Below are 15,900 nucleotides of genomic sequence, written 5' to 3' on the forward strand. Positions count from 1 at the left end.
GCATCAAGTCGAAAATCACTTCTTTCAATTTACGTAGAAAATCTGCAAGCTACAAGTGTGATCATGTGCAAATGACAGCTAGATATTTTCCGAGGCGAGCAACTATAAAAAAATGTGACAAAGTTTCGTCCCTGTTGTGTTAGAAATGAGATTAATGCATATTTCATTAATGAATAAGATTTTGATACTAGATCAATAATAGTATTATGTATAACTGTTTGAGAAAAATTCACACAGGCTATTAAAATGTATTTGTTGCAAATAATAATATTAAATTCGTATGAACATACCAATTAATCCCAAAAAGCTTTGCATTAAATTTTCTGAGGTTTCAAACTGTTTTTTTAATAATTAGTTTTATATCAATTTAATTTTTGTGAGAGTAGATTATTTTTATTTATGCAATGCATAAACTTGAAAATAAAATCTTAATAAACAATCATAATGTTACCGAAAAAAATTAATGTTAGTTGAAAATCACGTCAGAAGCAATATATAACTCAAATATTTATTTGTCAGATTTGTGTCTGAGTTATTTAATCCCCTATGCGAATAAATAAGTTATATTTCAGATTCAGTGAAATTAATTTTAAATCTTATCTCTATTCTCTGTTTATACTTCACAGGTTCTATCTTGTGACCAATAAAATAAAATTTTGCTAAACAATTATAGTGTAAAAGTAATAAATGACGATTCATAAAATTTACGACAATGTAGTGGAAAAGAAATATCTATTTAATATATAGTAGACTATTTCATATAAACAAATAATTTACTGCTAAAGTACATGTTTACTCCTAATAACATTTATTTTTCTGCTCGTGAACTCTCTGGATGTTCCAGGCGCGGAACGGGGTACTCGTCTGGATCGTCCGTTGAAGTCTCCAGTGTTGCAGAATGGTCCGACGCGATCCCTGAGCGTGCTGCGCTCTAGCGGCAGAGCGCGCGAAGCTCTCCCCCCCCCCCACCTCCCGAGAGGAGGGACGGAGAAGATACGGCTGTACCGTTCCCAGCGGGGGAGGAGGTCCTCGCAGCATCATCATCTGGACCAGCTGACGGACTGTGGTGGTGGAGCGTGAGGGGCGCGGCGGGACCGGGAGAGGGGGAACGCGGTCGGGAGAGGAGGGGAGGGGGACGGGGAATGCGTGGAACAACATCGCACCAGGTGGAGGAGGATGGAGCGCCTTCTTCACCTCACGGACACACTCACACGCGCGCGAGCAGCCGCGCAGGAGGAAGGGGGAGTCCCCGGAAGATGCTCGCGCCCGGAGGATAGCCGGAGACGTCGCGAGGGCCGGAGAGGGAGCGCGCCGCATCGGCCCGTCGACGGGCGTCGTCGGCGACCTTGAAGGGGAGGAGGAGGCGGTCGCCGCGGATCCGCCGGAGATCGCCGCGGGCGGGAAAGGAGTGCGTGGCGTTCCTCTTCGCCTTCCGGACGCGGTGCGTGCGTGCGTGAGCGCCCTCGGGACCGGGGGGGCGGGCGGGGGGCGTGACCGCGGCGTCCTGGCTTCGAGTCCCACGGCGGCGCCCCGCGGTGCAGCAGTGATGCTGCGGCCGGCGGATCTGGACCTCCTCCTAGCGGCGGCTATCCCATGGACGGCGGCGAAGCTGCGGCAGCGGGGCGGTGGTGGGGACACGCCGCGACGACGTCCGCCCCGTCGGCGTCCACAGACGTGGTGAGTCTGCCCTCCCCCCCTCCCTGCCTGCCCCCTCGCCCGCAAGGGCCGTGGGACCCGCTGCCAAGTGCGCGTGTGCTGATGTTTGGCCCCTCCCTCATTTATGCATTCACTTATTAGCCGAGGCGATTTTTCTCTGCCTAAAAGTCCTCATACCATGGTTAACTCACACGTGGCTGCCTTAGGACAAGATGGAAGTTCCGCGCACGTCGAAGGACGATCGTGCTAAGCGAACCGCATGAGTGACAGATACTTACTCCCCATTCAGAGGAAGACACGGCGAGACTACCCCGAAGTGTGCGGCTGTGCGCTAACACCGATGTTATTGGAACCGCCTGATTTCCCGGCGCGTTATTCTGCGTTTCATTTCTCACAGTTCTGGGTGTCGCAGCCCTTTAACATTCAACAGTGTTTCACGATCTGTTTCATTTTATACAGTTTTACACTCTGCAGAATGAACACGTGATTTTTTTCCTCAAAGTTGCGGAAGTTGGATTAACTGTGATGAAGGTATTTTATTTTACTTTATTTACATGACGCCTGGTAGTTACGGTTTTGTTGATGTTTGTACTAACAAAAGATGTGATTAAAAACCCTAAAACATATATTTAAGGAAATATAATTTGCGGTTAAGGTCAGTCACTGATAAGTTTCTTGCATTCTATTCGCTTGGCTTTTAATTAATCGGATATGAAGTTCGTTAACAAGGCCATTTGTGTATAAAAAGGAAAAAAAAATGTTTTGTAGCAATGGATGTTTGGATAAGGGAAACAACTTCTGGCATTATGAGTAAAAGTATTTGTGCGAAATTTTGCCACCACTAATTCAGAATAAATATCGTGACAAAATTGGACTGCAGCCTAGATTTTTATTCTATGAATATTTGTATCGCTGTCAAAATAGCAATTGTCACTATGTATAACAAACTTTAAAATTGGTTTACGTCATGAACAATATGACTTATGAGTTTAACTTTACTGACTTATTGCATTTTGTATAAAGTATGGTTATTTGGCATACGTAACACAGTATAAACTAAAGGGCAGGAATTCTACCAGCCAATAAATCAATTCGCGCATTTTTACGGTGCTTAAATACGTTGAAGTGGAGGTGTTATTATTACGATTATTAGATCCACTAAAATGGTCTTATAACTGAATAAATAATTTTGAATAAAATTTCAGTAACAATTTTTTTGAGTTATCGATATTTTAAACAAGTTTTTTTAAAGTTTCTGCATATAGAGATTGATTAACTGCTTATTTAATAATATAAGCAAAATCATCTATCAGGAGTGGGAATAGGCCAACAATTTTCACTGAAAAAAATACCTGTAATTCACTGGAGTGCTACGATATAAGCAGTTTTATTTGGCTTGAAGCCAGGATTTTGTGTTTCATTTTTCGTGTACCTCAACTTTTTTGACAAAGAAGTGAATGCCGTAAGCCTTGTCAATTCGGGACCACTAAGTTAAAAAGTGGCAGTTAAGAAACAGGTAACAGCAGCTCTACTGAAATAGCATTGTGAAGAATGATCCGTTTTCTTAGAAATTAATCGTTTTAATCCGTACTCCATTTATCCCACTAACTAAGAAGTATAGTAATTTTGATCGAATGACGATGTTATAAATTTAAGTTGATGTTATACATATAAGTGGGAATATAATGCACAAACTATTTTTGAACTAGCATGAAATTTTCCCAGTAATTGTGGTAGTAGAAATTCCTCAAGAGCTATCGTAAACAACATTCGACCTTATGAAGGGATTATAGTGGTGGTGGAGGTTTAAGAATTTGTACTGACTCATAATGTTTTTTAAGCAGAAAATTATAAATGATTTTATTTCGGTAATTCCCAAGGATAAGAGAAAATATACATTATAGTTTCTTGCCATTAAGTTACACTATGCAAAACAATATTAATCGACCAGTATATAAGTTAAGTAGCTAGATCCATAGCATGCATCTATTTTAATTGTACACTAATTTATAGCCAAATATTTTACATATTACATATTATGTTTTAAAAATTTTACACTCACGTAACTGACTTTCACACTGTTTTCGCATGGAAAAATTTCTTTTTATAAAAATTATGCAAGTATATAGTTTTTTAAATTATAGGTAATGCTGTTAAAATAAATATTAGCCAGAAAAATATTTAAAATAAGATAAAATAGAATAATAAATAAAATATATTATCAATTAAAAAAAATTGTTTTCTCTACATACGTACTCACCTGTAGCTTTCGAAAGTTAAACCAATCAACATGAAGAATTTTGGCCGATAATGCTCACGGCAAAAATTAAACAACATATAAGCCAGCAAATTTCTGTAATGGATGTTAACCCGTTGCTTTAAATTGTTTATCAGAGTAGGAAACAGCATTATAAATATTCTCATTAATTTTTATAAAGATAAAGTTATTTGTAATAACCTAACATAAAAATGTTATTATTTCCATACTTATTTAATTCATAGTAATTCATTCATTCAGTAGCTGAAAATGGCAATAGGTTCACTGTGACATCTGCAAACAAAAATTAATAAAAATCTTGCTGCCCACTTTTAGCTAATGAAATTTGAGCTTAATCAGCTGTTCAAAATAACTTTCCTTTTATTATTTTTTTTTTAGAAAAGAATCTGAGGAAAAGTTTAAATATTTTGAAAAACATATGGTGATCATCCACAGAACACAAAGTTCTGACAGATAGAGTTGTTTTTATTTTATCAAAAGTTTTACTTAATTCTTTCTCAATGTTAGGTTTATGGATATAATTGTGGGAGCACAAAAAATTAAAATTAATTAATAAGACCCTGTTTTAGAAGAAACTGCTTTAAGTGATCGTAGGCATAGATCCAGTGTCGAGGAAGCCAGAAAGTTTATTTATATCTCTCTGTAATTTATATTATGCAAACCAGTTAAAATTTATGAAAGTTATTTTTTAATAAGGCGTGTGTTTGTATAGAGTTAAGGCTTTGTATGGCCGGGTCAAAAAGATATGTAGTTGGCGAAATCGCTGAAAAAAAGTAAGTTTTGATTAGGTCTGTCGTTATCATTCATTATAAAGGCCAGCGGAAATATATCAATCCATTTTACATAATTGCGGCGCAGTAGGAAACCAAGCACAGTAATTGTAATGAAATACATAGTTTTATGTGAGATATAAAAGCAAGAGGCCAAATTTAAAATCCAGTTTGTTAGAGATAATACTAATAAGTCAATTCATTTAACGCATGACTTATATAAAAACTATTAATACTTTCAAACAAAATGACTGAAGTAAACAAAGAATTTTTTTGATGGTATGGCATTAACTTAATTGTAGGCCTAAGTTTTGTATCAAACAAATTGGTTGAATTTACGGAAGGATTTTCAAAACTATATAATTTTTGGTTTGTTTTAGAAGTGAATCTGTGCTGATTATGGTTTAAGTATTTGCCTTTATCAAACACTCAAACACTAGGAAATAAAACTAAAATTTAAATTCAATAGTTTAATTTTTGGCATACTAAAATATTTTTAATTCAAGCTTTTTAAATTAAACAGAAGAACAAATAAAATATGTTATAAAAAAAGTGAATACGCAAAAAGAGTATTCACAGATGATATTTCAGGAGGCAAGCTCATGAAGACTTTAATTATCAGCAGGAAGAAACCAACCCTTATATATGTCTAGTAAAAAAAAATTATTATCTCATTCTAACTGGCTAATCATTAGTTTCTATAGCGATCGAAGCGAGTATAGAATACAAATTTTTCTTCACAGAATAGTGCTATGACATTCATGTTGCCATTAAACGTAAGACAGTATAGTTATTGAAAATAATTATCTGATTTCTTGAAAAAAAAGTCAGTTAAAAAAAGTAATATTCTGCATTAAATATATAATACTAGGGCATATATTTGTAGAAGTGAAAAGTTAAGCGAAACAAAACGCACAGTTATTTTAAAGAAAACGCAGAATAAAACGAAATAATTTTTTAGTAACATTTTTTACAAACATTATTTCTTAATAAGGCGAATTATTAAAGCATTTAGAGCTACGACGCATGTGGCAGCTCTGTTATTGCAGCAGAAAAATTTTCTTAGTATTTTCTGTTCTCTGTCATCACAAAATTATTTATGCTCATATTAGCTCTGCAGATGTCAAATGAGTGTTCAAAGTAGAGAGTTCATATTTGGCGTGCCATACTAACATATCAAAATATATACACTGAACAAAAACATTGATAGGACTATCACTAGTTTTTTTTACTTTATACTTCACTGAAATAAAATTGTTCACGAAATTACTAACGAACAAATAACCAAATAAAACACAGTTCATAAACTTATAAAATACCTTTACGAAATCTGCTCAAAATTTAAATAAATTGTTATACAAGTTTAAAGAATAATTTATTAAAAATAACTTGCAGCTAGCATCAGCTACTAAATGTATAGTTACACTAGTTCAATTCCAAACCATTTATATCTATCTCTGCGCACAATTTAAATCAGACGTATTTTTAAATACATGCATTAACATTTCGGAAACGTCATCGGAACCCTGCTCCTTATGCAAACTAGATTTTAACATATTTACTGTAAGTTCTTTATGGCTTTATGGGAGTGATGAATAAAGCGCGGTGAGTTTAGTTATTTGAATACATTAGATATTTTTCGAGTACAAATTTGTTCATGGAATTTTGGAGAAGTCATGCAGTACAAAAATACAAAAAGAAAATGACAAAAAATAATTAATAAAAAATGCTTAGAATTCGATCCCAAAACTCCGCCAGGGCTTAAAATCAAAATTAGCACGAATTGAGGTCAAACGAAATTCCGCACCGACTTCACTATTGAGGGTCTGTATCCAAACGTCTCTCTTTATTTTGGTGCAACGTAAAAAACTTCATTTTCCTTCGTCTATTTAATTCGAAATCTAATAAACTTTTCCGGAATTGTCACTTTTATTGACCCGAGCTGCAGTGAAAATTATTCTGACTTTGACAGCTGAATATTCTTATGAAATTAACACCATATATATTGATATACGATAAGCTATTCTGGCGCTACATGAATCTGTTTTTGTTATGATTTCTGTTTCACAATATTCAGCTGTCAAAGAAGGAATGTTGCTAAAACACCTGTAAATAACTCGACACATTATTGAGAAAAAAGGTTATGTACCCTTCCAATAAACGCCATCGTTAACATTGACATGAGCCTAATGACATGGTGTACTCGCATGAAAGAGTGATTTTGACGTGACAACGTCTAATAAATCGATGAACGCCGGCTGCACGAACGAAAAAGTGTCCCGTTACGCACATTGTTCCGTTACGCGGTGTCCCGTTACTCACATTGTTACGTTACTCTGTGTCCCGTTACGCTCATTGTACGCTTGCGCTGTATCTATCTCTCTTCCACTCGATTGGCCTATGCGTCCGAGGAGAATAAAGACAGCGGCAGCACACAACTTACATCTACACGTGAACTGTTTCGTCGACTGTTTATAAAGTGAAGTGAAAAGTTAATGTGGTTTTCATTGCAACAAAAATTTCGGCAATAAAGGTTAATTATTCTTGCATTTTAAAAATCTGATTACTAGTATAACTTCAAGTATTTATTATTTTATTATTAAAAAATAGCATCTGTAATAATAGGTTATGTTACAATTGACTAAACAATTATGGTGATTCATATAATTGATGATAAATATTTGATTATAGTTTATTTATATGAAAACTTGTTCATAATTATATTTCAACTTTATAGCTAAACGCCAGTTTTTAAAATTAATTACAAGTCATCTACACGTGAACTGTTTCGTCGACTGTTTATAAAGTGAAGTGAAAAAATGTGGTTTTCATTGCTTATTACAACAACAATTTCGGCAATAAAGTTTAATTATTCTTGAATTTTAAAAATCTGATTACTAGTATAATTTCAAGTATTTATTCTTTTATTATTAAAATAAAAATGATTCAATTTTATTCATAAAAGTATGCAATCATTTCATCAATGTATTGTTATGACGTTGTCACGTTAAACTATCGTCCGTAAACCGACTTTACAGACAACCCAATTTAAAAAAAAAAGAAATAGGCCTATGCTAAAAGTTATTCATACTTACACCAAATTCACTGTAATGAGCATGTAACCAAAATAAATATTCCAACGTATGTGCCTATATATTTAATCCCTAGTACTACGGAAAGCCGCAGGACTGTTTCCTTGATTTGCTGCAAATGTGCGACTGATGACTAAGTGATGTGCTCTAACGAGTAGAAAATGTTTTATCAAAGTCTGTTTCTGAAAGAAATAAATTTTTAGGGAGTAATTTTAAGGTACAATCCTCTAACATATTTTGTGGCACTATGAATTTTATACAAATGTAAAATAAGGAATTGTTTAAGACCTACGAATAATTGATTGCAATAATCTATAATCATCAGAATAATTGTTATATACCTTCAATATTATTTTGTTTCATAAACGTGCGTACTCCCCTGACCTGAAGATGGACTTAAGTTAAGTCTTCCTTTGTTTTCATTGAGGATAATTATGGGCATGAATTTTTCATGGAAAGATTTCTAGACTAGTTGCGTGATAAAAACACTGTATCATCGTCTGTGTTTGAATTATTGGTTGAGTTTCTTTCATGCACGTGTCGGTCCACGAATCACAGCATCTCTGTGGTGAAGCAAACGCGTCCTGAATAGCCCGGTCAAATAATGCAACACCTTTTCTTGCAGAGATAAACCAACCACAAGGAAGAAACCGCTGGCGTGGACATACCTTCTCGCAGTCTAATGGGAAGATGCAAGATTATATGGTGAAAAACGATAAAACCGAAATAACAGGGAAATCAAGTCAATACACCGCCAAACACTGCAATGGAAGTCAATGACACCGCATAAAACCGAAATGCAGCGAAATTCACCTCAATTATCTCATTATAGCTATAAAAATATACAACACATTGCATAAAAATTTAGTTTGAATTTTTATTTTAAAAACTCAAAATGTTGTATGAAGTAAAAAAAAAATATTTAGTTTCAATCTATAATTTTTCAAACTAAAGTATAAAATCAGACTCTAGCTGTCACCTTACAATCATGGTAAAGACTTACAAGATACATTACAAGAAAAAGTACATGCATGTATAACGATTTTAGGCTTTTAACATTGCAGATATATAAGTATATATATTAGATTAGTGACTGTTAAGTTGCAATTTTTTTTAAAATTCATCAACATATGTTTAATGTACACATTTTAAATGTTTTCCACATATTTCTGAAACAGTAGATATCAATGTATCTGTGCCTGATATGTACTTATTTCTAATGTGTTAAAATTTTTTATGACGAAAAAGACGAAATCGACTTCTTTTAACGACGAATTTTGCTATTTTATACCATAATAAAATCTTGACTCTACTAAATAGATTTTAGCGAATATTACGTGCCTCTATGAATAAATGAGCTGAGACAGCGAGCGGTATGATTTCCGTCCGGACCGGACCACCGGGGAACAGTTGTCGCGGAGACAGCTGCACAGCGCTGGTGCCGGACGTCAGCTGCACAGCGCTTGTGACGGACGTCAGCGGCACAGCGCTTGTGACGGACGTCAGCGGCACAGCGCTTGTGACTGACGTCAGCGGCACAGCGCTTGTGACGGACGTCAGCTGCACAGCGCTGGTGCCGGACGTCAGCGGCACAGCGCTTGTGCCGGACGTCAGCTGCACAGCGCTGGTGCCGGACGTCAGCTGCACAGCGCTGGTGCCGGACGTCAGCGGCACAGCGCTGGTGCCGGACGTCAGCTGCACAGCGCTGGTGCCGGACGTCAGCGGCACAGCGCTGGTGCCGGACGTCAGCTGCACAGCGCTGGTGCCGGACGTCAGCGGCACAGCGCTGGTGCCGGACGTCAGCGGCACAGCGCTGGTGCCGGACGTCAGCTGCACAGCGCTGGTGCCGGACGTCAGCTGCACAGCGCTGGTGCCGGACGTCAGCTGCACAGCGCTTGTGACGGACGTCAGCGGCACAGCGCTTGTGACGGACGTCAGCGGCACAGCGCTTGTGACTGACGTCAGCGGCACAGCGCTTGTGACGGACGTCAGCGGCACAGCGCTGGTGCCGGACGTCAGCGGCACAGCGCTTGTGACGGACGTCAGCGGCACAGCGCTGGTGCCGGACGTCAGCTGCACAGCGCTTGTGCCGGACGTCAGCGGCACAGCGCTGGTGCCGGACGTCAGCGGCACAGCGCTGGTGCCGGACGTCAGCTGCACAGCGCTTGTGACGGACGTCAGCGGCACAGCGCTTGTGACGGACGTCAGCGGCACAGCGCTTGTGACGGACGTCAGCGGCACAGCGCTTGTGACGGACGTCAGCGGCACAGCGCTTGTGACGGACGTCAGCGGCACAGCGCTTGTGACGGACGCAGTTCTCCCGCTGGGCGTGCTGTCTCACAGCCCCTCGAAGCCCTGCCGCATTGCCAATCTTCCGCTTCCAGCACCTTCCACTACGTTGTGGCAAATAAGGCCGGAGGGCTATGACGTCGCCCAACGTTACTAGCGCAGCCATGTTGCCTTCACAATTTGAATGACTTGATTTTCCATAAGATATTTTGCACGCAGGACAGGTTATAAAATAATGTCGGACGTTGGATGCAATTAGCGAAAACGTGAATGACATCCATCTCCTTCACAACGAACTTTTAAAGTGGGGGAAGAACACATGAGACATGGGCAGTTAAAGTGGTTGTAAATGATAAATAACTAAAAATAATTTTAGTATCAATGTTGTATGAGAAATAATTGCATTACTAAAAAGAAAAATTGTTTCTATAACTTTAAAAACTCACTAAACTTTTATTTTATTATGCAACCAACATTATTGTATATTAAAATTATGTGTGTTTGAAATATTTTAAAATAAAAAAAAAAACATAAGAAGTTAAAAAAATCATTTCCAGCACTGTGGTGCATTATTTAATTTCAAAATGAGATTAAAATTTAAATTTTTGAGATAGCTCAGACTAAAAATAAACTATGTTTGTATGGTATAATTAAAAATATATTTGTGGTTAACTGTCCAAATGTATTTGATGGAGAAAATCGGAAGCTATTTATCATCCAATACTATTCCTCCCACTCTATTGTAAAATATATTGGAGACAAATATTTGACAGTGTGGCAGAGCCTTAAGACTTGCTGCTTCTTCAAGGCTAAGGCCGTGTCCGAATTCACCTCAAGTATATACTTGTAAGCCATTTACTTGTCCCTGGAATTTACATCACGTGGACTTTTGAACTCTAGGTGAAGCATGCTGACATGCAAGTAAACGAATCTGTGTAGGTACTTCTCATGGACTTGCAGTTAAAGCCACATTGCAATTTTTAAAATTTTTCGTAGGTTACATTATATATAATGTTAGATTATTTAATATTTATATTTTACTGGTATTAATATATTAAACAAAAAATATTTAAACATGTTTATAAAGAAGTTTCAACAAAAATACTATCGATCATTACTAAAAAAATTGCAGAATCATTAAGTAATTTGCCGTATTCGTGAAAATGACGTAGTATTAAAACTACTAATTTGAGTAAAACATTGCCTTTCCAAAAAAAAAAATTAATATTTCGAAAAACGTTAAACCAAACACCTGTTCCGCTGGCTGATGCAGAGTGAAGAGGCCAGACAGACACTGAGCCCACCCGGATTCGCCAAGTGAAGTACACAAGGTCGAAGGATATAACTGCGTACTTTAATTCACTTAATTTGTTAATTTTTTTCTTTAGATACAACTATATGACAACCACAAAAAAAAAATACCCAGAAATACTAGAACACCCGCTTTAAAAGTTCTCGTCCTTTTTTCACCAATAATTTTTCCGGCAAGTTTTGAATTCCTTCATATACAGTTTATGTGGTGCGAAAAAAAACAACAACAAAAAACTGCAGATCTTTGATTTAAGACGCCTAAGAAAACAATGAGTACGTTTACCACAACAAGGTATTTTAAACACAGGGAAGGATCTTGTATTTTGATATGTTAAAAATGTTTTCTTAAGGGGCCTCAGTTTAGTTCTTACAGCAAAATGTTTTAAAACCTTCAAATATGTCTTATCTGTAAAATATTCATCCAAGAATGGTTACCACAAGAAATTTATTAAGTAAAGATAACGGTGGCTTGAATAAAAATCTTTTTAACATGGACTTAAATAATCTTCATGAATAATGCAAAATGACTGCGGAAAGTATTGGCCAGGCACTCGTTCCTGTCGTAAGAAGAATGCCGCTCACAAGCGCTCCATAGTTTGCAATTTTAGTTTATATTCTCCAGGTGAAAAAAAAAATGTTACGGCTTATGTAAATTTTTTGTCGTTTTAAACGTTTTTGGATAAAAAATTCAGCACTGTGGAAGTCAGAGTTAAAAGCACAACTCCGAAGCAGACAGTGTTTTTACTACAAATTAGTTTCCTTATGTATTTACGTGGCTAAAAAAGTTAAACATCTTAGAAAATAAACTTCGTGACGTTAGGAGTTAGGCCGGACTCAGACGTTAGAAGTTAGGCCGGGCGCAGACGTTAGAAGTTAGGCCGGGCGCAGACGTTAGAAGTTAGGCCGGGAGCAGACGTTAGAAGTTAGGCCGGGAGCAGACGTTAGGAGTTAGGCCGGGAGCAGACGTTAGGAGTTAGGCCGGACGCAGACGTTAGAAGTTAGGCTGGGCTCAGACGTTAGGAGTTAGGCTGGGAGCAGACGTTTAGAATTAGGCCGAGCGCAGACGTTATGAGTTAGGCCGGGTGCACACGGAATGAGGTGCGACACGAACACGACGTGACACTTTGTCTGGCAGTAGTTGACTCCATGTATTTACATAAGAGCAATGCACACACAGTCAGACGCGGCGCGATCAGACACGAGGCGACAACATCGAATGTCTGCTCCGACTTGTTCGCGCGAAGACTGTCTGATGGCTTTAGTGTTCTGCGCATGCACGAGTATAAACATTTTTTTGTCAACAACGGTATGCAGTAGTGTGTTCATAGCCGACTACCTATGGCTGACTAGTTAAAGCCTGTTCCCAATGTTAATTTAATTTGAGCATATATTCACTTGTAAAGTATTTTAATTGAACTTTCCTCAGTATTGAGCTGGATGCTGATCTATTAGTATGTTTAATACAGGAAAGATATAATTTTTTCAATCTATCTTTGAAGGAGTATCACGAAGACAATTTCATTTTAAAGAATGTGGGAAGAAATAACGTAATAAAAAATTCGAAAAAACAAAAAACCCCATCACTAAAAATTGGTTGTCTGTAAAGTCGGTTTACGGACGATAGTTTAACGTGACAACGTCTTAACAAAACATTGATGAAATGATTGATCCAGAAGAAAATGAAATATCATGTTCGGCCTGAGACTGAGCCGTAATAGGTTTTTGCAACCAAACCATTTAGGCATTAAAAATATTATATTCTTCGAGGAAGAATTTTTTTTAAAATTTTTCCATCTTTTGTATGATAAAATCTACCTCTGCATACTTTTATAAATAAAATTGAATAATTTTTATTGAAATATCACTATTTTGTATGGATACAAAGGAGTGAAATGAAATCTACAATTTAATTGATGATTTAACTTTTATTTGCTTTCATTAATTAAAATAGATTTTTATTACTTTGGAAGTGTCGTGCGCCCCGTATTTATTTTTACAAGTACAAAAATGAAGATATCGCTTCGGCTGGGATTCGATCCGTCAATCTTTGAAGTGGCAGTCAGCGATGCTAACCGTACAGCCTCGAGGTCATATTGGAAACAACTGTTTAAGATGTTATAATATTTATAAAAATTTTGTTTTGTGTTGTGGAAGCTTTAAAAACGTATGTAGTCCGCCATATTTATTTCTTATAGTGGTAGGCGGGAAATTAATAACCGTACCGATTATGCTGAAAATAGGTGGACGATCGTTAAATTACATAATATTAATAATTCAAAAAACGAAGATACGATTGAAAAGTCAAATCGATGGTTGTTCCAATCGAGTGGAAGACAGATTCCACGCATGCGTACAATGAGCATAACAGGACACATCTGTAGTGGGACATCCGTAGTGGGACAATGTGCGTTACGGGACACTTTTTCGTGCGTGTAGGCGGCGTTCATCGATTTATTAGACATTGTCACGTCAAAAAAAATTGGTTGTCTGTAAAGTCGGTTTACGGACGATAGTTTAACGCGAAAACGTCATAACAAAACATTGATGAAATGATTGCATACTTTTATGAATAAAATTGAATCATTTTTAATGAATTATCACTATTTTGTATGGATAAAAAGGAGTGAAATGAAATATACAATTTTATTGATAAATTTACTTTTATTTGCACTCATTAATTCAAATATGTTTATTACTTTAACTAAGAGATTATTTTTACTATAACTTTTATACCTACATGTTTGCTATTTAACTTCTTCCAATCTGTGTTATTATGTGAATTTTCTTCAAATCAGTAATGTACATCATTAAGTTAGAGCAAAAAATAATTTTCTTGTAACTATATGTATAGAAAATAGTATATACATTTCATATAGAACATTATACAATTCTTAACAAATTAATAACAGCTACATTTGAAATAATTATACATTTTATACAATACATTATTATGAGTTTATTTTTAAAAACATTTAATTAATTTTTTTAGGACAAAAATATGATTCAGTGGTTATTACTTTTTTTTTGTCACTGAAATATTATATTTCTAAATTAAGATGTATAAACGACATATACCAACCAGAAATAACACAAGTTTTTTTTTGAAAAATATATTTTTATTATATATTATATATTATATATATTATATATATATTATATATATTATATATATATTATATATATTATTATATATAATTATTCTCAAATTAAGTTTTAAAATAAAATATCTGTGAAGGATAGAACGACAGGAAAAGTAGTAAACGAATGGGAGTGTTTCAAGGATGATGTGAAGGAAAATAGCTTACCCAACACCAAAATGCAGTCAAACATAATATATTTGTGCCACGGACTCTGCAGCAATTCTAGGAGGAACGGGTTAGCAAAGAGCAATGAAAATGTTACATTGAAATGCATGAAAACAAAATTACGCCACGGACTCGGTCGCAATGCTAGGAGGTTCAGGTTAGCAAAGAGAAATATAAAATGAGCGTAACGGGACACAGCGAAACGGGACAATGTGCGTAGCGGGACACTTTTTCGTGCGTGCAGCCGGATTTCATTGATTTATTAGACGTTGTCACGTCAATATGGCGTTAAAGCTGTTGCGAGGCACAGTACGTGTCGCGCCGTGTCGTGTCACATCGCGTCATGTCGCGTCATGTCGAGCCCAGCCTGAGTCAGCCAATGGAGCAGTGCGCTGTAGTCCGCCAAATTCAAATTCGCACGCTACTGTTTGAGCCTGTAACTTTGCTTTGTTTTGCTTCCCGAGATGTACGTACCTAAACAGAAGTTGCTTGTCTGATGGGCTTTCCTGAAAAAGCATTGAACTAATGCCCCGTAATTTGCGGACACTCTGTATATGCGCTGCTTCCTAAACTTCAACGCGACTTTCAGTCGTCGCCACACAAAGAGTGGGCGTGGCCGTTGAGATGTGTGTATTGTGTGCGTGTGTGTGTGTGTGTGGTCGCACGTGTGCGCAGAGCGAATTTTCATTCTCAGCCCGCTAGCGTGGGCCCGTGTGCGTAGGTGTGAGTGCGCGCGCGTGTGTGTGTGCGCGCGAGGAGAGAGAGAGAGAATGTGTGCCGAAGCAGTTTTCGGCCGTTGCGCGCGGAGCGGTCTTGCCATCTCTAGCTGTTAGTACTGCTAACAGCGCGTTTAAGAGCAGAGACTGTTTGTTCGGTAATACCAGAGCTCGTCGCGCCGTTAGCGCCGCGGACCGACGTCCCACGAAGTCCCAAGAGCCGCGCCCTTCTCAGTTGTGTCCCGAACACAGACTTTCTCGTCCACGTCCCACCAGCTCTCTTTTTCCCACTCGAACATAAATTACGAAAAATTCAATTTCATTTGCGTTACGGCAGGCTCGTCTTCAGTAAAATTTAGATCGAGGGGAAACCAAATCGCCTTTTCAATGATGGTTAAAGGCAAACACGGCAGTTTGAAACTGTTTTACTGTAAAAAGAGCGCGTGCAATGCAGTACATGTGATAGAAGAAAAATTGGTTGTC

General features: G+C 37.3%; 1 protein-coding gene across 1 annotated transcript in view; it reads left to right on the plus strand.

Annotated features, from left to right (window-relative positions):
• The first annotated feature begins 1,527 nt into the window (after positions 1 to 1,527).
• LOC134534516 (nuclear receptor subfamily 1 group D member 2-like) overlaps positions 1,528 to 15,900 on the plus strand; it is a 58,972-nt gene continuing 44,599 nt past the window's right edge. Inside the window, exon 1 of the mRNA XM_063372995.1 lies at positions 1,528 to 1,677. Coding sequence (XP_063229065.1) covers positions 1,594 to 1,677 — 84 coding nt within the window. The 5' untranslated portion in view covers positions 1,528 to 1,593. The remainder of the gene's footprint in view (positions 1,678 to 15,900) is intronic.

The sequence above is a fragment of the Bacillus rossius genome, chromosome 7, assembly GCF_032445375.1.
Source record: "Bacillus rossius redtenbacheri isolate Brsri chromosome 7, Brsri_v3, whole genome shotgun sequence".
Classification (NCBI taxonomy): Eukaryota; Metazoa; Arthropoda; class Insecta; order Phasmatodea; family Bacillidae; genus Bacillus; species Bacillus rossius.